Source organism: Dendronephthya gigantea, unplaced genomic scaffold (assembly GCF_004324835.1).
Source record: "Dendronephthya gigantea isolate DGI-Jeju-01 unplaced genomic scaffold, DenGig_1.0 000270F, whole genome shotgun sequence".
Classification (NCBI taxonomy): Eukaryota; Metazoa; Cnidaria; class Anthozoa; order Malacalcyonacea; family Nephtheidae; genus Dendronephthya; species Dendronephthya gigantea.
This window is the reverse complement of record NW_021163280.1, coordinates 6,021-30,723: the sequence shown is the minus strand read 5'-3', so window position 1 is coordinate 30,723 and position 24,703 is coordinate 6,021. Positions and strand designations below refer to the sequence as shown.

Genomic DNA, 24,703 nt, shown 5'->3' with positions numbered 1-24,703 from the left:
AAGTCACCGTAGAATAATATTTACAATTCTGAAAATTTTGACACTTTGTCACATGACCACCCAAAAAAGGGTGAGTTCTCTATTAACTTTTGCCGCGTGCATGGTAAAGCGCCGATAATATAATGGAAATCACGGTGCCGTTTAGCAACGTTTTCTTTGTTAAGGGTACATTTCTGGGGCACACTGTATTGGGTGTGGTGTGAACGTGATTTTTTTCTCTTTCGTAGGCGTGACTTGTTTCTTCCTAAGATTTTGGAATGGTTACAGTGGAGCTCCGAGGTGTATTAATGACACAAGCATAATACAGTCAAACGGCAGTTTGGGAAACTTATCCTTTCTGGAAATTTCTGAAGACAGCTGTCTTCAACTAACAGCTCAGTTTCGGTTTCGAGAAAATGGCGCCATGTTGAATTTGAATAGACAAGGCTGTCTTGCCGGTGGTTCTTTTTCTGGTTCTGGTTTTAATCTTGATTTATTTTATCTTTACGTCGACTCAGTAAGCCTGGACACAGCTGCTTGTACTCAAAATCCCAACAAGGGAATCTATCGTGCTATAAACCAGACCACACAGGGAGCATTATCTGTTTATTATAAAGGGCATGGGATGAATTCCTTTGAAATTTGGTGTGTAACCTATGAATATAACTATCAACTTAGCAGAAAATACGGAAAAAATCTACACATTGGGTTGAGTAGAAGATGTGACACCTTGAACGAAAGATTTATTCTTGGTAGGTATCTTGCTTGAAATTTGCTTGCTTAAAAATGCTTGCTTAAAATGAAGAAACTTAAATGAAACTTTCAAAGCAGTTAAAAAAAAGTCTTCAACCTATGCTGAAGATTTAGGCGTAGATGCATATGACCATTATTTGCATTTCTGGCGAAATTCCTCATCAGGTGATACCTCAGATAGCACTGTAGGCTTCTTAGTGTCCTGAGATTTAGCCATGTGGATGTGGTAAATTTTCCGTCCTGCCGTTTTGAGTTCACAAATCATTGGTTTCAAGAAGACTTCTTGACTTTTACAAAAACCTAGTGTAATATTTCCTCAACTGATCAATGTGTTGAAAGGGAAATGTCAGTTTTTCTGTAACATGTATATGATATCTATATATACGGACAAATATCGTTAAGCGAAAGAGGGGGGGGGGGAATTAAAAAATTAACGTTCAGCATTATTAGTTAGTTTTGAAATTTATTCAATTCAATTTCATTTAAATTTTACCAAATGTGATTCATGCTTCGGTATTAGTGGCAAACGAGCTTGATATAAGAAACCTGCGTATAGTATCGCTTTTTTTTCAGTTTATTGAACACAAAGATGATTTGTGAAAACAAGTAGTTACTTTGCATATATTGTTTTAATAAAGATCAATTTCCGGCAAAATTTTAAGAAACTGAAAACAATCAATCAGACCCATAGCTATAGAAGATTAATTGGGGGGGGGGGTAGTGACTGCATATTCAAATATCGGTGTTATGCCGGGTGAAGCGGTCTTTCTACGGCCTTTGAAACAATTCTATACCTTAATGAAGGTTCCGTGACGTGTTATGGTGATATGGTGAAGAATGCAAACTGTCCTAGGAATCAGTACATGGTGGTCAAGATTGCCTCTTTTCGTGGATTACTTGCAACAAAGACTTGTGGTTTGAGTTTAACTGATTACAGTTGTGAACTAGATGTCTTGTAAAGAAACAATGTGATGGTCTACATGAGTACAGTATACGTGTGGATGAAACTTTGTTCTCGAGTAGCGGATGTCCTGGTTTGAAAACGTATCTTTATTTTGAATATCACTGTGTAGATACTGTAAAAACCTTCAAACGGCCTTGTGGTAAGTTTTCCTTTGTCAATGATACGCTTTTAGCAAATTATGAAGAAATTCCTCTCCTCGTCGTCCCAAAAAATGGCGGAACCAAAAATGAAAGGCTATAACATATATGTGTCATAAAACATCTTACTTTTATACAATTAACAATTACTGGATGAAGTTGAGTGTGATATCGAGAATTATCAAGCGGAAGTTTGGGATAACGTAAACTGAGGTTTGATAATTCTTGATATCATGCGAAAACTGAATTTTATAATTGTTTTATTATGTATTTCTTTTTTAGAGAGGAAGCCTTCGCCATTATTGACAAAAAACTATAGCGGCAAAAATTACGTCACCTAGGGATAATTTTCAATGTCGTGTAGGTGGCAAGACATTAAGAATTATCTGTAGGTTTTTAGCCAATCACAATCGAGATTGCATTAGTAATGCATAATAATATATAGTTATTGTGTAAGACCAGTATTTTCCTTCAAATTTTAAAAAGAACAAGACAAAAAATCCTTTTCTTTGAATCTACTAGATCTATAGGTACTCAATTTTCCAACTGTTGTATCTGTTAATTCAACAACGCCTTTTAAACTTTAATCTGTTTCGGCTTTGGAGTCTATGTGAGCCTATAATTTTTCCGTTGCTGCTTTGGCAGTGCTTGAGCACTGCATTAGTCCTTTATTTCGTGGCCAGTTTTTCGTGGCCACTTAGTCCTTTATTTCGTGGCCAGTTTTTCTTGCATCGGAGTATTTTTAAAGACTTATTTCTCTTCGGTTTGCTTACATGTCGTTTAATACTTTTGTATTTTATGTTTCCCAACATTAGCTGTTCTGTATATACTTTTGAAGTAAAGATCTGAATTTTTTGGTGTGATTGTCCATATAAAGCCCCTTACACGGGCACGTTTTTCTTAATTGACAAGTTTTCTTGACCAGTTCACTTGCGGTATGACTAGCTTTTGAACAAGGCTCCTTGGCAAATAAAACTTGGCAAGAAAAACTTGTATAAAAGAAAACTTGCCCGTCTGTACGGGGTTTAATACTCACCAATTTTCTATTTTGTTTTTCCTTGTAGCTCATGATGTGACCTTATCACATTCATCTCTACCTTTCAAAGGTGTTGTTCAAATTAGCACTGACAGTGGAACAGTGGATGTTTGCTGGAAGAGTTTAAAGAAGTACCCAGATTCTCGTATCCTATGTCGTAGTCTTGGTTACGACGAGCTAAATTCATTTGTTAATGTGCCTGTCCCAGCGGATTTCAAAGATGCTGTTTTTTCAGGAACATTTACCTGTAGTGATCGAGAAAAATCTTTATCCCAGTGTTTGATTGTTGCTTCCAACCAGACCTGTTCCGAGCTAACATACATCGAATGTGGTTTTCGTGATTGTAAGAGGAATGCTTTTTAATTAACACACAGTTAGAAAAAAAATAAAAAAGAATGTACAAATTTTTTTTTAGTAGGGTATAACACCGAGTGGCGGCCTGCCATGGCAAGCAGAATATTCTACTTGACCACGGCAGGATTCGAACCCGCGGTCTTGGGTATACTAGTCCGATGCTCTGCCAACTGAGCTACATGGCCAACAAGGATTTACGCGATATTTCGAAACAATACTAGTTTCTTCGATATGAAGAGAAACTAGTATCGAAGAAACTAGTATTGTTTCGAAATATCACAAACCCGTGCTGGCCATGTAGCTCAGTTGGCATAGCATCGGACTAGTATACCGAAGGCCGCAGGTTTGAATCCTGCCGTGGTCAAGTAGAATTTTCTGCTTGCCATGGCAGGCTGTCACTCGGTGTCATATACCCTATTAAAAATCATTCCCTTTCCCGAGTACAATCTTCAAATAATGTACAAATATTGACAGATGCATGTCAGGAACATTCAATTACACAAAGTTCTGTTTCAGACGACGAAGTTTTCATGTGCCTAACCTAAAAATAATTATTAAGCTGAAGTCTTTGTTTAAGTTCATTTGCACCAGTTTTTCGGCACGTGAAATGTATGTTCGGCTCCACAAAGTAACCTAACCAGTGAACTCTAATAAGACTGGAACGATAACTCAACAATAAAGACTGGTCATTGGATGAAGCCGATTTGAATATAATTTGCTGATTAAGGCGGGAGCCGCGCGAGCAAATCAAGCCTTCAAAGGAACTGGGAAGAACTGGGAAGAGTGAGAATTCCGTAAAAATCGTATTTTTTGGAAAAAAATTGCCGGAAAAGTGCAATTTTTATTTGACCACTTCAACTTTAAACAACGAATTTACCCTTTTCGGATACACTTAAGTAATCCGTATCATCTTACTGTAAAAACCGGCGAGGTACCAGCTTTGTACTTGAAATATTTAAAGAATTTAAACGGACCGAAAAAAACTTCGCCTTCAACTCGCAAAAAAATAGGTTTACACCTTCTCACCTTCATAAAACTTGTTTTTTAGTAAAATTTAAGTGTCAATGCTTGTTTTAAGCTTTTATTCATGATCAGATGAGATGGATTTGTGTACAAAAACCGGCGTTGTTTTGGTGGTGTAATTTCAACTCTTGGCCTTGATGGCGGCCATCAGTGCTGGCTTCAAAAATGGCGGCCAAGTTATCGTTTCAATCTTTTTAAAGTTCACTGGACCCAACTGATACCATTGTTAATTAAAATATGGAATACTAAGATTATTTTTTTTCCATTTCAGATTTTATCTTTCGGGACAACTTCAGTCCATTGTTAGCTACAGATAAAAAAGGATTTCCTGATTCATCATTTTCTGCCTCTGCTTCTGTGAAAGGTCACAATCCTTTCGATGCAAGGATATCTAGCGGAAGCTCCTGGTGTGCTCCTGTTTCGGATGCAAAGCATTATCTTCAAGTGGACCTGGGAACGCTGTATTGGTTATTTCATATGATAACGTATGGTGATAGCACTAGTCCAAAATGGGTCGCCACGTATAACTTAAATCATAGTTCTGATTTGGTCAGCTGGAAAGCGTATAGGTCCAGGGTGAGAAATAATACTGTAACTAACAATAACGTAATCTTATATATATATATATAAGCCTGTCGAGGAAATCCTGTTTCCTTTTTCTTTCCAGCAGATATTTCAAGGAAATAAAAATGCATACCATCATGCAGCTATTGCTGTGAGAGATTTTTTCCACTTTGGACTTTCGCTTGGTATAAGAGGTTTACGGTTTATTCCCTTAGCATATGTTGGTCAGCCATGCATGAGAGTCGAGACTAGTGGATTCGGTAAGTTATTACACAGGGTGGACATTGATCGTGTCACATGATTTGTTTGTAAATCATTCCTAATGCACTTTATGAATTCCTACTGCCAGAAGATTGCTCAATGGACAGAAATGGACAATTTAAATTTTTTGTATTGCACATTTTAAAATTAATTTATCTCGTTCTTTTATCCCAAGCTGTGCTGCCATACAAACCTCGAAATTTAACAGCCAATAACATCACGTCTCGAAGTGTTGATGTATCTTGGCTAGATCCTGAAAATCCTAATGATAAAGGTTCATGGGTGCGACGTGTTTCTCGATTTTTCATTATTCTCACGAAAGATAACTCGCCTATTCTAAACATCACCACGGATAAATCTGTTCATAAATATGAAATAGACAGTCTTATTCCGTTAACTACGTATGAAATATCGGTCTCTGCTGGTAATCACTATGGTTACGGTAAAAAGGCGATAATTCTGTTCTCAACATCCGAAGAAGGTATGTATATATTGGATGATAAATAACCTTTATGTACTGCATTGATGTTAAATAGAGTATATAACTTTAGATTAAAAATAAGTCGACGATTATGTGAACGTTTCACAATGTTTTGCAAAATGGCAATTAAATTGTTCTCATTAGATAGAGTAAATAGAACAGAGACCCTTGTCATGTTACCCGCACGAAATATTTTCCCTAACCGCCACCCTCGAACTTCAGGCTAGTCTCTAGTCCTCCTTAGCGCGCCTTACATTCTTGTGACGTCACCGGTTTGAACACGTGGGAGAGGACTGGCACAAAATGTTTTTTAATTCTTAATTCAAAATGGCAGCAAGAAAATTTTTCTCAAGCGATACTGATCTCAAAATATTTGCATCGGGGACAAAATCAGGGACACTTTTTGAAATCTCAACATTCTGTCCTAGGCCTCTCGGCGTGGGCTGCCCCAGCATAATTAACAACGCGTGCTTACAAGGGCTGGGACTAGGCTGCTTTAACTTACAAAAGAAATCCCTCGAGGCTCGAGCAAAACTGAATATATGAATAAACACACCCTCCTCCCCAATTATCGTTCTAATTACACAACTGATTGAAGAGTATCACTTGCTAGAATCAGGGCGCCTATAAGATAGGGCGGCGAAACGCACGGATGGCGTGTTGAAACATGTGTGATGTGCGGACCCCCCATGAAGATTCGAAAAATTGTTTGCAAAATGGCGGCGGGTTACTTAGATGACGAAGAACTTGAGATGTTTATAAGTTTGGATGACACTGATCTGGCAACAGATGACACAAATTCGTCATTTCCAGTTGGAAATACTGTAAATTTCAACGTAAAGGAGTTAATTGCTGTTCTTGAAAGGGTTTTTTCGTGTTTTTTATACTCGTCCCAGTCCGCTGGTTACCAAGACAAGTGTGTAAACATGGTTCCGTTTTGTGGTTGTCGTTTTCCAGAGAAAATTGTGAAAAAGGTTCAAAACATTATGCAACCATTTGTACGTGGAATCGATGTTAATTAACAAGGGAGTTATTTTCTAAATTTTCCAGCTTTGGAGCTATGGCAAGGTTTTCAATTTTTTAATGGAAATTTTGTATATTGAAAATTCGAAAACGTTGTTGCGACGCGGTCTAATGCTCTTGCAAGTAAGTTAGCATTTTCTTGTTTTGTTTTTAGCTTGGCCAGGTCGACATTGCCATGACGAAAGAAAAACATATCATATTTTCAATTCGGAACATTATCTAAGTATATAATATAATTTAACGGGATTTTGTGTTGATAATTTCCGACCTCGCAGCCGTGAAAACAATTTTGTTGTAGAAAGTTTGAGTACGTTCACTTCTACAAATGATTGCAAAAAAGGTTCAAAACGTTGTGTAGTAAAATTTGCTACAAATGTTTGTCAATAGTCTGTACACCAAATCTTGAAGTATAATGCTTTTGGGGATTTTCCTCACTGAGAAAAATCAAAATATGTATGATACATCTAGAAACAGACCAAGTAGCCGTGCGTATCCGTAGTTTTAATTTGACAAATTCGGTAAGTTAACTTTTGAAGAAACAATTTTAAGACACAATATTAATAGAAAGAGTTATAAATTACACAGGAGAAATCTTATTTTAGATATCGCGTTAATAGTTTCAGAGATTGAGTGGTTTTAATCGTGCTTGTTAAAAACCAAGTAAATATTGTTTCGTTCGAGAATTTTTCGCCGACCGCCCCGCCCCAGTCCTAAAATCGCATCACACATGTTTCAACACGCCATCCGTGCGTTTCGCCGCCTTATCTTATAGACGCCCTGCTAGAATTCAGTCCAGTTGTATAAAATCTAACTAGAAATCGCTGTTTTGAACATTTAGCACCAATGGGTCCTCCGATGAACATCAAAGCAACATCAAGAAGTGCATCATCGTTGCTTCTTGTCTGGGCTCCTCCAGAGAAAAATAAACAAAATGGCGTCATTACCAATTATACTGCGTGCCTTTCACAGTCAGAAAATGGATCTTGCTTTCAAACATTCATCACAAGTGAAAGAGAGTGGCTTGTAGGGAATCTGAATCCAGCAACAAAATATTATTTTGGTGTTCTGGCCAGTAACAAAGCTGGAAGCAGTAACTACACCAATACGAAAGGAATTATAACGAATGGACGTAAGTAGATCAAATAACTTATTTGATTCAATTATGAATCATTATTGTATTATTGTACACAGAACAACCATTATATACCAAAACTTTCATCCTCTCGGTGCGTATATTCCGGAAGCACCTTCCTGCAATTATATTTATTACTTTATTATAGCGTCTATTTGTCGGGCATCGTCTGTTCTATCCCCCAAAGATTTTTCGATCATACGTGGATGTTACAAAAAGAAATGTTGAAATCTTAATGCCACGTCTAAATATAAATCACAATGTGAACTGAACATTAAACGCACGAAGAATCCCAGTCAGTAAGAAAGTTGTTAAAATATTTGTATATCCCGAGGTGTAAAATCCAGAATCGTGGTTGGAGAGGATGAATAGCTTTATTTCTCATTTTCGGTTTAAAAAGTTATATTGAAGATATTTAGGAAAGTTATTTCTCATGTTGTCTTAATTCTAAACCTGGAAGCTTAACAGGGGGTTATTTATATTCATATATCAGGGAAGACAGGGCGCAAAAACTTAAATATGAGTGTTCATGCGAACTATCGACGCGTCGTTGCTATCTTGACTATATATCTTTTTATCATAGGAGCAGTGAAGAAGGCAATTGGAGCAACACCAAATACACTTAACTTTTCATTGGAAATTCCTACAATAACGTTCGAGTAAGTGTTTATTCAATAGTGCACGAGCGGCGAGAAAGGGGGGGGGGGGGTAGGGGAAAACAACTAGGTACAGATACTCCACGTAAAAAGGTTACCGGCGTGGTTCGATGGTCTTGCATTCACAAGGTTTAACAAAAGAAGTGCAAAATATTGAGAATAAGGGTTAAAATAAGAGTCAACAATGTTACTGGCAACTGAGTCTTAAATCCTACTGGTGTGAACAAAAGCATGTGGTTGAACCTCTTAGAGGTCGGTGTCTCCCTGACGTAAACCAGGATACATCAATGCATGCGTAAATAAACACAAAGTATGATTTAATATTAGGCGTTTCTATGTGGTGGCTTGGAAAGTGAAAGACAACGAAAAGCCTTTATCATCCGACCGCTACGAGGACGATGAATTGGTGATGTTTGCCGAAGCTGAAAATTCAACCAATCCACAACCGTATATCGCCGCAGTATTCTCGTCCAGCAATATTCTGGAAAACATGTTTGTACTTGGTGATGGCAGAAGTACAAGCGATTCAACAAGTGATACTTCGGGCTTCAAAGAATATTTTAATGCTCCGCTGGAGCCTGGCACTCGTTACATTATTTTTCAAAGGATTATAATCAATGACAAGGTACTTACGTATTGTTTAACGCGCGCGAGCCTGTCTTGCTGAGACATATTTTTAAGAAAGGAGTTAGCAATTATATTTCTGATATTGAAATTTTGGGCTGGTGTTTAGTTCCACAGGAAGAACTGAAATGTACGTTGGCCTAGGGAGTTTTTCGGATTGTTGCTGAGTGGGGGGGCGGAGTATATATTCATTAATTATATTTGTCTTATGCCCGGCTTCTTCTGTACGCTGTTGTTCCTACGGTTTATAAACATGAATATATCAATATACACAAAATTAAGAGGTCTAGCTGCGGTTCTGACGGTACGCAGGGTCGTAGCTAGAAGTTTAATTGGAGGGTGATGTATTTGACAAACAGATATCATCGAACCGTTGTGTGTTCAGTTATGGATGCACGGTATGACGTCATTAAGGTAAGAACAAAAAAGTGGCCACGACCCACCGGGGTGAGTGTGTGTCACTTTATGTTCTCATCACAAATGACGTCATTCCGTGTATCTATAACTGAACAGACAACAGCTCTATATTGTCTATTTGTTTTATATAATAAAGTTAAAAAAATCCTAAATTTAACAGGCAAACAGTTCGTTTTTGTTTTACAACACTTGAAAAATTGTCAAAGTAAGAATTTGCAAATATTACACGTACATGATCTACAGGATGAAAGAAATGCTCTTGGCTTGTTAAATACAGGTGCTAAAATGTGATTGGCTGACAAAATAAACAAACGATGACTCGTTAAGTTTGTTACAATTCTGAAATCTGTTCTCTCATGCTGTTTATAATTAAACCTCTTCTCTTCATTTGTTCAGGGAGATTATTACTCGACTGACTGGAGTCCTGTTTCACAAACGACAAATCATCCAGGTATATATCTCTACATTGGCTCTACCACAGCAAAAAGTCATTCTCTCTTGGAGAAAATGTATCTTATTTTAAGAACTTTTTTCTTATGTCAAGAAAAATTTTCTTATACACATAAGTTTTTTCAAACTCTAGGATATATTATTTAAAATCTCGTTTATAAAGTCATTTCTTAAAATAAGAAATTATTCAGTCCACAGATTTACAGATTATGACACAAGAAATTTTTTTCTTATAATTGGAATTTTTTTCTTAAACTGAGTAAATTATTCCTTTATATAAGAAAAATTATCTTAATTTCTCATTTTCTCAATATGAGAACATTAATCTTTAAAATCCCAAATATTTTAAGTCCTATGTACAAACCATTTCTACAATATAGAAGCTCCTTGGAAACGGATTTCAATATAGGTTGGCCAGGTAATTACATTAAGACACTACCTTCACTCTCCATGTATAATACTATTTGATATTCTAAAAGTAAGACTTAGAATGCAAAAGCCAGAGATTGATATTTTGATCCGTCTATTTTGTGCCTTGTATGTAATGTCCTGTACATGCAGGGGAGAAAATTTGTATTTATCCTTCAAGTCTGCGTTGCTAAGGGATGAATAATCAAATATAGGGTAACACATTGTAAATATCGACCTTTATAGACAAATGAATCTCATATATGCTTGTTTCGAAATACTTACATTGTCATCTTATATTATAGGTAGTGAGTATAGTGTCTGTAGGGTACATGCATACATTGCTCGTCTATAAAAACGATACACATATATGTGTTGTTCGTTTAACATACATACATGTATTCATACATTAATTCGTACATATGTTCGTTTTGACAAGTTTGGTAAGAAAATCATTCGAGTCATACTTGACAGAAATGTGTCGACATTTGTGAAATAAAAATCCAACAGCACATGAAACAACCTGCTAAAGACTTCCTTTTCTTTTCCACAATCTGGAAACAAGTTCTTGGGATCAGGTTTTATCCTGACCTGTTCACTTAGAACCAATTACTTTAGGTAATCTTGAAATCGCAGGGTTACGTAATTTTCGCGTGCGCTCGCATACTAATGCAAAAACCGCTGACTAACTGTATCAAATTTCTGGCCATGAGCACAATGGTTGGTGCCTAGATCTCTCCAGAAATCTCCAGATCTTTCACCCCCGGTCGTCATGCACCTGCAAGTTTCTTTTTAATAGTAAATTGCGTTGTTTTTTGTTAGTTCAAGTTTCAAGCACGACGTCAGAGGGAAATGATGCTGGTTCTAAAGTTTATTTTGTCGGGATGATTGTATTGATAATTCTCCTGATTGCTTCGTTTGTAATCATTGCCTATTTGGTTTATCAAAATCGTAGACTCAGATCACGAAACACTTCGGGCAGAAGTACAAACGAGGGTGGAAATAATTCGAACGATATTTATGATGCTCCAGAAACCAGTAATGCAAATATTCACGACCGCGTGGACGATGATCAGGCGACGTATACTGAACTTCAAAAGAGGGAAAGTGATGATCACTTATACTGTCACCTAAATAAAGTACAAAAAAACAACGTGGAAAAAGAGAAACGAGGTAGAAACTCACAAGGTGTTTCCAGTTGTTGAAAGGGGGTTTAGACATTGTTATTAACATGGTTTGCAACGATGCTGTTAAATATCAAGCCAAGTAGGCTAAGAAATCAGCTTACCCTGCATGGTGGTAACATCATCACAAATTAATTCCACCGAGTCGTATCACTATCATCAGTCATCAGAAGCTGTTATAATTTGTTGACTACCATGTTTGTAGTGCTCATATTAACTTTTATTATACATGTACATGTTCTCTATATTTTATCATTGTAATCCTGCTTAGTTTGTAAGGTATTAAAGTTTTCTCGTCGTCAATCACGCAATATCACGAAATATCACGCAATAAACATTTAATAGAAGCCCAGCAAGATAGATCAATTTTACCACTGAGATAGCATCTGTCCATTTTTCATCTATGTTAACTCAGTTTATGAGTTTTAGGCTCAGGAAAACCTTGATGTCAGGTTGATTTTTGGAAAATGTGTAAACTAGTGCCCGGTCAAAAACCGATTTTGACTGAGCTAGGTGGAAATTGAGCTGTCACTTGACCATGCATAAGTAGATATCTCCTCAATTTTTGAGGCCAGCGAACGCAAAAAATCATCTAAATCCGCACATATCAACGTACGTACGTTATATTGTAGCTCTATTTTTAACCCTAATTATGCATGCATAAACTATTCCTATATACCTGTGCATCGTTTCCATTATGGGATCCACTGTATTTTTATTTGCAAGATTTTATAATGTGCCGAATGTGGAAATGTCTTTGAAATTTCAAAAATTTGTTTTGAATTTCACTCGTATATCTCAACGTCATTTTGAAAAAAATGTAAACAAATCGCTGCAAAAATCCCAAGCCGTGTGAAAAAATCGTACTTCCAATCAAGTTAATTTACCCAGTGAAGAACGATTTTTGTTTCATCATTCTATTGTGCATAAATCTTTCTGCTAATGCATGTAATAATAAATCACAACTGAATTATATTATTTACCGAGAAACCGCTGATTAAAATTGCCGTCGCACAATTTCCTATGATTTTGGCGATGCGTCTCGTTCTAAATACAGTATAACCAAGAAGCAGCGTGGCAGCGTCTTTTAACAACTCCCCATAAAAAGTAGACAACAATCGCCTAAAATCGGCAAGGAAAAAACACTTCCTTACGTTTAGGCCTAAGGGCCTTCTTATTCGTCAGAACGGTTGGTTTTTTTCTGTGGCGCTTGGTTATAGGACGAAATGTCAAGACTGAAGAGGCTTTGTATATCTTAGGCATTTTAATTTTTATAACACTTGTGATGGAAAGTTGATATAAGCAAGGGATGAGAACAATTGAATGTCAATAAACATTGAGAATTTATTCTTCTTCTTTCGTTTCATGATCAAAACTGAAATTCTTATACCTCGTGCAATCTGTATGAATATTCAATATCAAATTTGATTTGATTGGCCTTCTTCCGGTTTACGAGTTATAAATTTATCGCTGGAATTACTTCCTTGTTAAATAAAGAAGATGTTTTCAAGGTGTTTTCAGTTTGTTACATTATTTGTTGTTTGCCTGTATCTGCAAGGTAAATACATAATATAAATAGTAGTATTAACAATGGCCGCATGCAGGATAGGACTACAATTGTATTTATAACCACACGTTGATATAATTTGTAAATGTTTCGTTTTTTGTTTACCCCGCGTATTAATTACCAAAAGAACGACTTTTCTACCCATTGCTTTAGTTTGGTGGACATAGTTTTTACTATATTCTGTGTCAGACGCGCTTTAATAGCCCCGATTTGTATAACTGACATGTCATCTTTCTATATCAACTTTAACATGAATTATCTGCGAAGCTCTCTAATGTACTTGACAAATAACCGGTTAGATTTTTAATATTGCATGAACTATATCCCGGGCTAAGAATAAAACGAGCGCTCTGTTCGTCTGTAGGGTTAACTGAGATCTTTTAGAAAGAGTTTACAGTTCCCTCTGTACATTCTATCTGCTGATAAAAATAGAGAGCTTCAGCTTCACGTTGTACGTCAAACGGAAGATTGCATGCTAAGAAACATATTTAATATACAGTCACAATTCAATCAACTATTCTTTTTCCAGTTAGTCTTTTCATTCATCTTCGCGGTTTTCCTAGAAAGCCGAATCTTTAAGTTAAATAGTCGAAATATAAGGGCTGCTTGCCACTTACGCGTTTTTCATACGCAAGTGAATGTCTAACGCCTGTATTCAAAAAGCTCACTCACACTCATACTCATCGAGTGTGACATATAAATTTCGTTAATGCTGATCAATGAGAAAGTTTTTCGAAAAATAATGATTTATTATGATTATTATGGTAATTATGATCAAGATCATCACAATGATCATCTTAATTGCCATGGCAACCATCATTTATTATGAATAATATGCTAATTATGATCAATATCATCATAATGATCATCATAGTTGCCATAGCAACCATCATTTATCATGAATTATATGATAATTATGATTAAAATCATCATAATGAGCATCATGGTTGCCATGGCAACTATAATTTATTATGATTAATATGGTAATTATGATCAAGATCATCATAATGATCATCTTAGTTGCCATGGCAACCATCATTTATTTTGATTAATATGCTAATTATGATCAAAATCATCATAATGATCATCATGGTTGCCATAGCAACCATAATTTATTATGAGTAATATGTTAATTATGAGCAAAATCATCATAATGAGCATCATTGTTGCCATAGCAACCATCATTTATGATGAGTAATATGCTAATTATGATCAAGATCATCATAATGATCATCATGGTTGCCATGGCAACCATCATAAATCGAAAGAACTTAGTTTTCCGCATACTTTTGTATGCATTTGTTGACACATGTATTAAATAATAAAAATTTGAAGCATATGAAATTTTTCGCGGGTCAAAACACGTAGGTGGAGAGCTGCCATAATAACCCATCATTTCTCGCACACTCAGGTTTAGGGATTTCATTTTAGAAGAACAGCTTTTATTGATAAATTAGCCGCACTGATGAATTATATCTTGTAGCTCTAGCTTGAACGACATAGGGTTGTCATTGGCGTCAATCGAACGTTAATTGTGGAAGACGGGCGGAATGATATTCATATATTCTGTTATGCCCGGCTGATTTCTCTTGAAAGCGAAGTTTCTTCAAAATAAATTAGCCAGGCATAGCAGAATATATTAATATGGACCTCCACGATTAACTTTCGATTGACGCCAATAACGGTTGTTATTTGTTGAGGAGGGAGTTTATTTTAATTTCTCAACCAATAAACTCGTAACCAATAAACTCGATTGTATATTCTCATAGATTGTGCAGTTGGTTGATAAAATAAAAACAATCACCATATTGTCTTTCGCGAATTGAGCGACACTGATCTAAATACCGGCCTGCATTTCTGGCCACGTTTGGCCGTGTTTTACCATGCATATCTCTTTGACCGAGTAATAAATTTTCAAAACAAGGAAAAGATGAATTTGGGACACTGGAAAAGGTGATCGGTTGACCAAGTCCGCTTATAATAGAGGCGACCGCGTTCAATAAAGGTCACTAGAATAGTATTTACTAAATATAAGAGAAAACACACTCCAAAATAAATATCTTGTAAACTCAAGATATGAGCTGTTAAAAAACAAGACACAATATTCAAGGTGATATTTTGACTCTATTTCAAAGTCATTGTCAAACCTAATTATTTACAAGCATGCTACAATCTTTTATACAAATTTGTCAGGAAGTAACGATGACCTAAATCATGGAGTCAACAAGAAATACGAGAACATGGCATCATGAGATATTTGCATTCATATAGTGATACAGTCTAAAGAAAAACTATAAGTTCCTTTTTTTATAGTATTTCCTACTCTTAAAATTTTGGGACTTTGTCACATGACCACTCAACAAGGGATGAGTTCTGTATTAACAGTGGAAGACTATCACATAGTGGAAATCACCGTGCAGCTTTAGCAACCACGACAATTTACAACGCTTAAATATTTTAATTTACTTTTTCTCTTGCCTTTCAGAATCAATTCCTTTGTTAATGAATACGTTGCGGTAGCCGTTGCCGTTGTATTTCCCATACTATACTATAAATTACACCGTGTGTCCCCAAAATAGTCCCCTGTATTGAAATCACTCTTTGTTGTTAAGAGTACTTTTTTGGGACACACTGTATTGGGTATGGTGTGAACGTGATTTTATATATATAGCTAGGTTTAATTGCTTCATGGAAGAACATTGTAGTATTGCGTTGTTTTTCTCTTTCGTAGGCGTGACTTGTTTCTTCGTAAGATTTTGGGATGGTTACAGTGGAATTCCGAGGTGTATTAATGACACAGGTATAATACAGTCAAACGGCAGTTGGGGAAATTTATCCTTTCTGGAACTTTCTGACGACAGCTGTCTTCACCTGACAGCTCAGTTTCGTTTTCGAGAAAATGGCGCCATATTGAATTTGAACAGACAAGGCTGTCTTGCGGGTGGGTCTTTGTCTGGTTCTGGTTTACATCTTGATTTGCTTTATCTTTACGTCGACTCAGTAAGCCTGGACACAGCTGCTTGTGCTCAAAATCCCAACAAGGGAATATATCGTGCTATAAACCAGAAAACAAAGGGATCATTATCTGTTTATTATAAAGGGCATGGTAAGAGCTCCTTTGAAACCTGGTGTGCAATCAATGCCTTTAATAATGAATTTAGCAGAAAATACAGAATCAATCCACACATTGGGCTGAGTACAAGATGTGACACCTGGAACCAAAGATTTATTCTTGGTAGGTATCTTGCTTGAAGAAGTTTGCTTTGTTAAAAATGCTTGCTTGAAATGAAGAAACTTCAAAGAAACTTTTAAACAAGCTCAAAAAAAGAATCATCAACAAATGTTGAAGAGTTAGGCGTGAATACATATGACCATTATTTGAATTCCTCATCACGTGATACCTCAGATGGTACTTCAGCCATCTTAGTGTCCCGAGATGTAGCCATGTGGATGTGACAAATTTTCGGTCTGGGCGTTTTGGGTTTAAAAATCACTAGTTTCAAGAAGAAGACTTTTCGACTTTTGCAAACCTAGTGCAATATTACCTCAACTGATCAATGTTTTGATAGGAAAATCTTTGTTTTCCTGTAAAATGTATAGGGTATCTATACAGACGGAGGAGCATCGTTAAGTGAAAGGGGGGGGGGGGTATTAGTTAATTTTGAAATATATTGTTTTTATGGTCTGGTAACATGAATATAAATTTATGAATATTTGCCTTCCATACTTAACGATCTTCCGCCGTCTATGATATCCTGATTTTAATGTTATCTGACGACGTTTTCAATATAAAACACCATTTAATATTCATATACTCGTCGTTTGCCAAAATGAAGCGGTCTATCTACAGCCCTTGAAACAATTCTATATCTTAATGAAGGTTCCGTGACATGTTATGGTGGTATGGTGAATAATGCAAACTGTCCTAGGAATCAGTACATGGTGGTCAAGATTGCCTCTTTTCGTGGATTACTTGCAACAAAGACTTGTGGTTTGAGTTTAATTGATTACAGTTGTGAACTGGATGTGACATGTCTCGTTAAGAAGCAATGTGATGGTCTTCATGAGTGCAGTATACGTGTGGATAAAGCATTTTTCTCCAGTAGCGGATGTCCTGGTTTGAAAACGTATCTTTATTTTGAATATCATTGTATAGATACTGTGAAAACCTTCAAAGGACCTTGTAGTAAGTTTTTCCTTTGTCGATGACCCGCGGAACCAAAAATGAAAGGCTGTAATATATGTGTCTTAAATTCTTATTTTTACATAATTATTATAAAAGACAAGTAGTTTTCCACATATTAAAAGAACAAGACAATTAAAGAGACTAAGAATATGTTTCTTTGAATCTACTAAATCTGGGTACTCTATTTTCTAACTGTCGTATCTGTTAATTCAACTACATCTTTCAAACTTTAATCTGTTTCGGCTTTGATTGGAGTTTAAGTGAGCCTATTTTTTTCCCTTGCTGCTTTGGCTTTGCTGGAGCACTGCATGCTAGTCCTATAATTCGTGTTAAGTTTTTCTAGCATCGGATTATTTTTAAGGATTTATTTCTCTTCGGTTTGCATATATGTCGTTTAATATATACTTTTGTATTTTACGTTTCCTAACATTAGCTGTTCTGTGTTTTAAAGTAAAGATCTGTATTTTTAGGTGCGATTGTCCATATAAATCCCCGTACAGACGGGCATGTTTTCCTTTGACAAGTTTTCTTGACCAGTTCACTTGCAGGCATGACTAGCTTTTGAACAAGGCTCCTTGTCAAGGAAAAGTTGCCCGTCCGTACGTGGCTTAATACTCACCAATTTTCTATTTTGTTTTTCCTTGTAGTTCATGATGTGTCCTTATCACATTCATATCTACCTTTCAAAGGTGTTGTCCAAATTAACACTGACAGTGGAACAATGGATGTTTGCTGGAAGAGTTTAAAGAAGTACCCAGATGCGCGTATCCTATGCCGTAGTCTTGGTTACGATGATCTAAATTCCTTTTTTAATGTATCTGTCCCAGCGGATTCCAAAAATGCTATTTTTTCTGGAACATTTACCTGTAGTGATCGTGAAAAATTTATCCCAGTGTTTGATTGTTGCTTCCAATCAGCCGAGCTGTTCCGAGCTATCATACATCGAATGTGGTTTTTATGCGCGTGAGAGGAATACTTTAAATTTACACAGAGTTAGAAAAAAAATAAAAAAATATGTATGGACAATAACAGATGCATGTCATGAATAATATAAAATTACACAGAGGTCTGTTTCAGACGTCGAAGTTTTCATGTGCCAAACCTAATGTTAATTAATAAGCTGAAGTCTTTGTTTAAGTTCATTTTCATCAGTTTTTTCGGCCCACGAAATATATGTTCAGCGTCTGAAACGGGCCAAAGGCTCTACAAAATGCTCCAACTGATACAATTGTTAATTAAAATATGGAATACTAAGATTATTTTCCCGTTTCAGATTATGTCTCCCAGGACAACTTCACTCCATTGTTAGCTACAGATAAAAAAAGATTTCCTGATTCATCATTTTCTGCCTCTGCTTCTGTGAAAGGTCACAATCCTTTCGATGCAAGGATATCTAGCGGAAGCTCCTGGTGTGCTCCTGTTTCAGATGCAAAGCATTATCTTCAGGTGGACCTGGATACGCTAGATAGGTTATATCATGTGATAACTTATGGTGACAGCACTTGTCCAAAATGGGTCGCCACGTATAACTTAAATCATACTTCGGATTTGGTCAGCTGGAAAGCGTATTGGTCCAGGGTAAGTAATAATACTGTAACTAACAATAAGTTAATGTTATATAGTCTGTCGAGGCAATCCTGTTTCCTTTTTCTTCCCTTTTCTTTCCTTTTTCTTTTTCTGTAGATATTTCAAGGAAATAAAAATGCTTACCATCATGCAGTTAAGGCTGCAAGGCATTTTATCCACCTTGGACCTTCTTTTGGTACAAGAGCTTTACGATTTATTCCCCTAGCATATGTTGGTCAGCCATGCATGAGAGTCGAGACTAGTGGATACGGTGAGTTATTCCTAATCATTCCTAATGCACTTTATGAATTCCTACTGCCAGAAAATTGCCCATGGACAGAAATGGACTACTTAAATTTTTTGTTTTTCACTTATTTGAATGTTTATCTCGTACTTTTCTTTGAAGCTGTGCTGCCATACAAACCTGGAAGTTTAACAGCCAGTAACATCACGTCCCGAAGTGTCGAAGTATCTTGGCTAGATCCTGAAAATCCTAAAGATAGAGGTTCATGGAGGCGACGTGTTTCTCGATTTTTCATTATTCTCACGAGAGATAACTTGCCTATTCTAAACATCACCAGAAATAAATCTGTACATATATATGAAATACACAATCTTATTCCGTTCACTACTTATGAAATATCGGTTGCTGCTGGTAATCACTATGGCTACGGTAGAAAGGCAATAATTCTGTTCTCAACATCGGAAGAAGGTATTTGTATTAGATTATATATAACCTTTATGTACTTCATGGATGTTAAATAGAGTATATGACATTAGATTAAAATTAAGTCAACGATTATGTGAACGTTTTATAATGTTTTGCAAAATTGTTTTCGTTAAAGTAATTAGGGTACAAATCCTTGTCATGTTACGCGCACGAAATATTTTCTCTTTGAACCCATTCCCAAACCGCCAGCCTTGCATTTACAAAAGAAATCAGTCGGGCAGAAATGAATATACGAATAAACAAGCTCTCCCCCATTCTTGAAGAATGCCAATTACTAGGATTTAGTGCAGTTGCATAAAATCAAACTGCAAATAGGCTGTTTTGAACATTTAGCCCCAAGTGGTCCTCCAATGAACATGAAAGCAATATCAAGAAGTGCATCTTCGTTGCTCCTTGTCTGGGATCCTCCGGAGAAAAGTAAACAAAATGGCGTCATTACCAGTTATACTGCGTGCGTTTCACATTCAAAGAATGGATGTTGCTTTCAGACATTCATCACAGGTGAAAAAGAGTGGCTTGTACGGAATCTGAATCCAGTAACAAATAATTATTTTGCCATTCTGGCCAGTAATAAAGCTGGAAGGAGTAACTACAGCAATAGGAAGGAATTTTAACGAATGGACGTAAGTAGAACAAATAGCTTATTTGATTCCATTGGGGAGTTGTATGTTCATATGAGCCCTGTCTGTCGTTTTCTGTTTCCACGAAGAGTTTCCATAAAGATCAGAGAAAACAGGCATTGGCGTCGCCAGCTTGATAAGTGGGGGGGACTTATTCATATATTCGTGTTTTACATTATTCATTTCTTTTCAAATTGATTGTTTTAACGGTCTGTGAACATGAATATATGAATATGTCCACCCCACTTATCGATGCTGGCGATGCTGAAAAGAGGGCGCGAAAACTTAAATATTCGTGTTCAAACTATCGACGCATCGTTGCTATCTAGGCTATCTTGTTCTAAAAACATAAGGCAACTTCGGCAGTTTTTAATTAACAAACATGTCAATGTGTTATCATAGGAGCAGTGAAAAAAGCAATTGGAGGAACACCAAGTACACTTAACTTTTCTTTGGAAATTCCTACAATAACGTTCGAGTAAGTATTCGATCAATTAAGCGTGGTCGGCGAGAGAGGGAAGTGGGAGGAGAAAAACACCCGGGGTCAAATACTGTACGTAAAAGGTTCATATCGCGGATCGATCACCTTGCATTCACAAGGTTTAGCAAAGTTGTATAAAATGATGTTTGCCGAAGCTGAAAATTCAACCAATCCACAACCGTATATCGCCGCAGTATTCTCATCCAACAATATTAAGGAAAACATGTTTGTACTTGGTGATGGCAGAATTACAAGTGATTCAATAAGTGATACTTCGCATTTCAAAGAATATCTTAATGGTCCGCTGGAGCCTGGCACTGGTTACAGTATTTTTCAAAGGATTATCATCAATGACAAGGTATTTGTGTGTTGTTCAAAGCGTGTGAGACTGTCCCGCTGAGACATATTTTTAAGAAGGTAGTTAACATTTCTATTTCTGACACTGAAATTCGTGGGCCGGTGTAGAATTACACAGGACGTGTGAAATGTACATTGCTCTAAGGACTCTATCGGAAAGAAATTAAGTGTCCCTAGTTCATTATAATTAGGTTAAACATTAAAATATTCAACATACTTTTCTCAATGAAATTTCGGCAAAACTTCCTACTGCAAGTTTTGATGAGAATTTTCAGGATAAACAGTATAATTATATAGAGAAATAAATTATTTTCGAATGAATTTGCATCGTTAGTCTACGGCATCCTGGACCTTAGGCAAAAGCTAAATGGGGGAAGGGGTAAATTTCCATTTTTGTAGTCACGGTATGCGAGCTATTAGCTTAGTCGAGATACTCCTATTAGCTTAGTGAGAAAGAGGAAATTAGAACGCTTTTTGAAAGTTCATTTCCCAGTGACTGAAAACGAAAAAACAAAGCATGAGATAAAAAGTTTAATTGGGGGCGGGTGTATTTAAAAAGTAGATAACATTTAACCGTCGTCTATTCAGTTATAGATACATGATATGACGTCATTTGTGATAAGAACCAAAAAGTAGCCACGACTCACTGGGGCGAGTGAGTGTGTGTCACTTCATGTTTTTATCACAAATGATGTCATATCGTGTATCTATAACTGAATAGACAACGGTTCAAAGTCATCTATTTGTTTTATATAATAAAGTCAAAAGGTTTCAAATTAACACTGGGAAAATTGTCAAATTCAAAATTTGCAAACATTGCGCGTACATGATCTATAGGATTAAAGAAATGCCCTTGGCTAGTTAAAGATACGTGCTAAAATGTAATTGCCTGACAAAATAAACATGCTTGACTCGTTGTTACAATTCTGAAATTTGTACTCTCAGGCTGTTTACAAACCTCTTCTCCTCATTCCTGCAGGGAGATTATTACTCGACTGACTGGAGTCCTGTTTCACAAACGACAAGTCATCCAGGTATATACCTCCACATTGGCTATGTTCATATGCAATCCCAAGTAACCTTTAACGAAACCATATAATTTGTTTCTGTTCATTTTCAAGTTTCATTATATAGATTTTAAGTAACGGTAGCCTACATTCAAACATAGCCTATAAAGTTTTCCATCCAACTACTAAAGATGAATTTGGGCAATCAAATTTGGTGTGAGACTGATTGGTTATTTCAATTTCATTTTCGTAAGCTAATGTTATATTGTTGTTATCACGATAAAAAATTACAATAATCGATTTACTACATCGTGAATTTTCTTATGTAAATTTTTGTTGGTGTTGAAAATTGGTTAACATTCGAAGAGAGAAAGTTCGCGAGGTGACGCCTCCATGGCTGGTGCCTAGAAAAGGAAAAAGCTCACAGATCTTTGAACCCCGGTCGCCATGTATCTGCGAGTTCTTTTTAATGATAAATTACTTCGTTTTTTAGTCCAAGCTTCATGCACGAAGTCAGAGGGAAACGACGCTGGTTCTAATTCTTATCTTGTCGGAATGATTGTATTAATCATTCTCCTGATTGCTTCGTTCGTAATCATTGCTTGTTTGGCTTATCAAAAACGTAGATCCAGATTACAAAACACTTCGGGCAATAGTACAAAGGAGGATAAAAAAATCCGGCATATATTTCTAATGTACCAGAAACTAGTAATGCAAATATTTACGACCCCGTGGACGATGATCAGGCGACGTATACCGAACTTCAGAAGAGAGAAAGTGATGATCACTTATACTGTCACTTAATTAAAGTACAAAATAACTAGAGATATATAACAAGAGAGATAAAGGGGTAGAAACTAATAGGGTGTTTTCAGTTGATAAAAGTGGGTTTGAACAGTGGCATAAACTTGGTTGGAAACGATGGTGTAATTGGTGTTAGACCTCGCGAAGATGCCATGCACTTGGAGTTCCGGCTGAGCTGGGCAAACTATAAGATGAGCTGACCCTGTTGGTAACTCAGATTAACACCATCACAATTAAATCCACTTGAGATAGCATATATACTTAACTAGCTTTTATAATTTGTTGACTACATCTACATTTACATCTACACTTATTAGGTCGGTAAAATCCTATTGGATATCACACCAACCATGTTTTTAGTGCTCCTACTGATTTTGTTTCGTCTTTTTTTATACATGGACATTGTTTCTATATTTCTTCATTGTAATACTGCTTATTATTGGTATTAAAGTTTACTCGTTGTTAGCAAGAGTTGCGCTTGCGCAGTTTGCTGAGAGAATACAAGCACGCCAAAATCTTGTGACCAGTTTTTTAGATGTGGTGGACCTGTAGAAAAACCTAATGCAAAAATATTTTACCAAAAAGTTTTGAAACAGATGTTCTGTGGAAAGAACCCAGCAATTACAGTGCTTGATCAAGGTCAAGGGTGACGGAGATTATGGGTTCTAGGCGGGAGAGAAACGTGATTTCGTTATGTTGATTTTTGAAATTTTGTGAATTACAGACCGTTCAAAAATTTTGATCGAGCTAAGATGAAGTTGCGCGGTTACTTTGCCCATATTGAGGTATAGTACTGCGCAGAAAACCGCGGTTAACCTAGGTCAAACCTCGGTCTGACAGACATTTCTTAAGATGTTTTCGATTTGGTTATTGTGTTGTGGTTCGCAGCTGTCCATAACATTTCGTTCGGGAGCGAACTGCCACTGCGAAGGTATTTTTCCCCTTGCGGTCGACTGCGGTTCCTATCGGTCGACCGCAACCGAACCGCGACCGAACCGCAACCTAACCGCAACCGAACCGCAGTGTTAGATTATTTCTGGACAGTACTGTATCTGAACAGTTATTTTGAGCGCAGCGAACGCGAAATATCAATTAAATCAGCACATATCAACGTTAAAATGAATATAGCTATAGCAGCCATCCGAGACGTTTCTTTAGAGGCCTTAATCGATTCAAGTTTAGCAGTCTGGTCTTTAAACGGAAGAGGTATCTCGTATTTTCAATCTTGAGACATATTCCATTTTTTACAATCTCTAGAAACCTTCTATCTTCCCTTGATAGCGCTGGTTCTTCCCTTTCTCTTTCCGAGAAGTCGAGCTAAACATTCTATAAATGTCATTTGGATTAATAACTTCTTTGGGTCGAGTGTCCAGAACAAATTTATCCGCCGGCCTTGCGCTTTCGACTTCACGGGTTGCGATCATGTGGCATTTAGAATACTCATCGCTGGCCGACCATTTCGTGTTTGTTGAACCGATTATACCCCATCCAAGACGTGTTTTCACTGCGTACGGATCGGCTTCACCACCGGGAATAACCTTTTGCGGTTTCAAAGCCTTTGGGCAATTACAGCCAATAAGCAGACCAATCTCCATACTTGCTTGCAGAGGCGGTATCTCGTCCTTTATAACTTCAAAACGGAACCGTCTGTTTGCTACTGCATGCGAGCGTTGATACCTGTTCTTTTCTCGATGGAATAGCTTCCCTTGAATAAACCTTTGGAAGAGGTATTGGTTGCTCAGTTCTGTCCAGCTTTTGTACCACCAGTCCATCGATTCTCTGCACCGCAACAGTCAACACTGGTTTCGCCATGCATGGTGTTGAGCTTTAACGATACTTCAGTTCCATTCACGCCAAGCTCTCTCAGCACCGGGTTCTTTAAAAAGGTAGAATCACTTCCGTCGTCGAGTAAGGCGTAGACGTTAACTTCGACGTCCAG

General features: G+C 36.8%; 2 protein-coding genes across 2 annotated transcripts; both read left to right on the top strand.

Annotated features, from left to right (window-relative positions):
- The first annotated feature begins 1,559 nt into the window (after positions 1 to 1,559).
- LOC114541147 lies at positions 1,560 to 11,467 on the top strand. The gene is made up of 11 exons (XM_028561133.1): positions 1,560 to 1,591; positions 1,681 to 1,835; positions 2,898 to 3,212; positions 4,518 to 4,822; positions 4,917 to 5,070; positions 5,247 to 5,552; positions 7,414 to 7,704; positions 8,291 to 8,366; positions 8,691 to 8,988; positions 9,801 to 9,855; positions 11,085 to 11,467. The coding sequence occupies exons 1-11, from the start codon at positions 1,560 to 1,562 to the stop codon at positions 11,465 to 11,467; spliced, it is 2,370 nt and encodes a 789-aa protein (XP_028416934.1).
- A 9,192-nt stretch (positions 11,468 to 20,659) lies between these two features.
- Positions 20,660 to 22,764, top strand: LOC114541144. Its single transcript, XM_028561131.1, has 3 exons — positions 20,660 to 20,954; positions 21,933 to 21,987; positions 22,454 to 22,764. Exons 1-3 carry the CDS (start codon positions 20,736 to 20,738, stop codon positions 22,762 to 22,764), a joined length of 585 nt encoding a protein of 194 aa, XP_028416932.1. The 5' UTR covers positions 20,660 to 20,735.
- The last annotated feature ends 1,939 nt before the right edge of the window (positions 22,765 to 24,703 follow it).

Bases quoted from the DNA above. Each gene is read 5' to 3' on its own strand.
- LOC114541147 (XM_028561133.1), top strand. From the start codon at position 1,560: ATGGTGAAGAATGCAAACTGTCCTAGGAATCA. The intron at 1,836-2,897 runs GTAAGTTTTCCT...TTTTCCTTGTAG, and splicing joins AACCTTCAAACGGCCTTGTG to CTCATGATGTGACCTTATCA. The intron at 5,553-7,413 runs GTATGTATATAT...TTGAACATTTAG, and splicing joins GTTCTCAACATCCGAAGAAG to CACCAATGGGTCCTCCGATG.
- LOC114541144 (XM_028561131.1), top strand. From the start codon at position 20,736: ATGATGTTTGCCGAAGCTGAAAATTCAACCAATCCACAACCGTATATC. The intron at 20,955-21,932 runs GTATTTGTGTGT...TCATTCCTGCAG, and splicing joins GGATTATCATCAATGACAAG to GGAGATTATTACTCGACTGA. The intron at 21,988-22,453 runs GTATATACCTCC...TTCGTTTTTTAG, and splicing joins ACAAACGACAAGTCATCCAG to TCCAAGCTTCATGCACGAAG.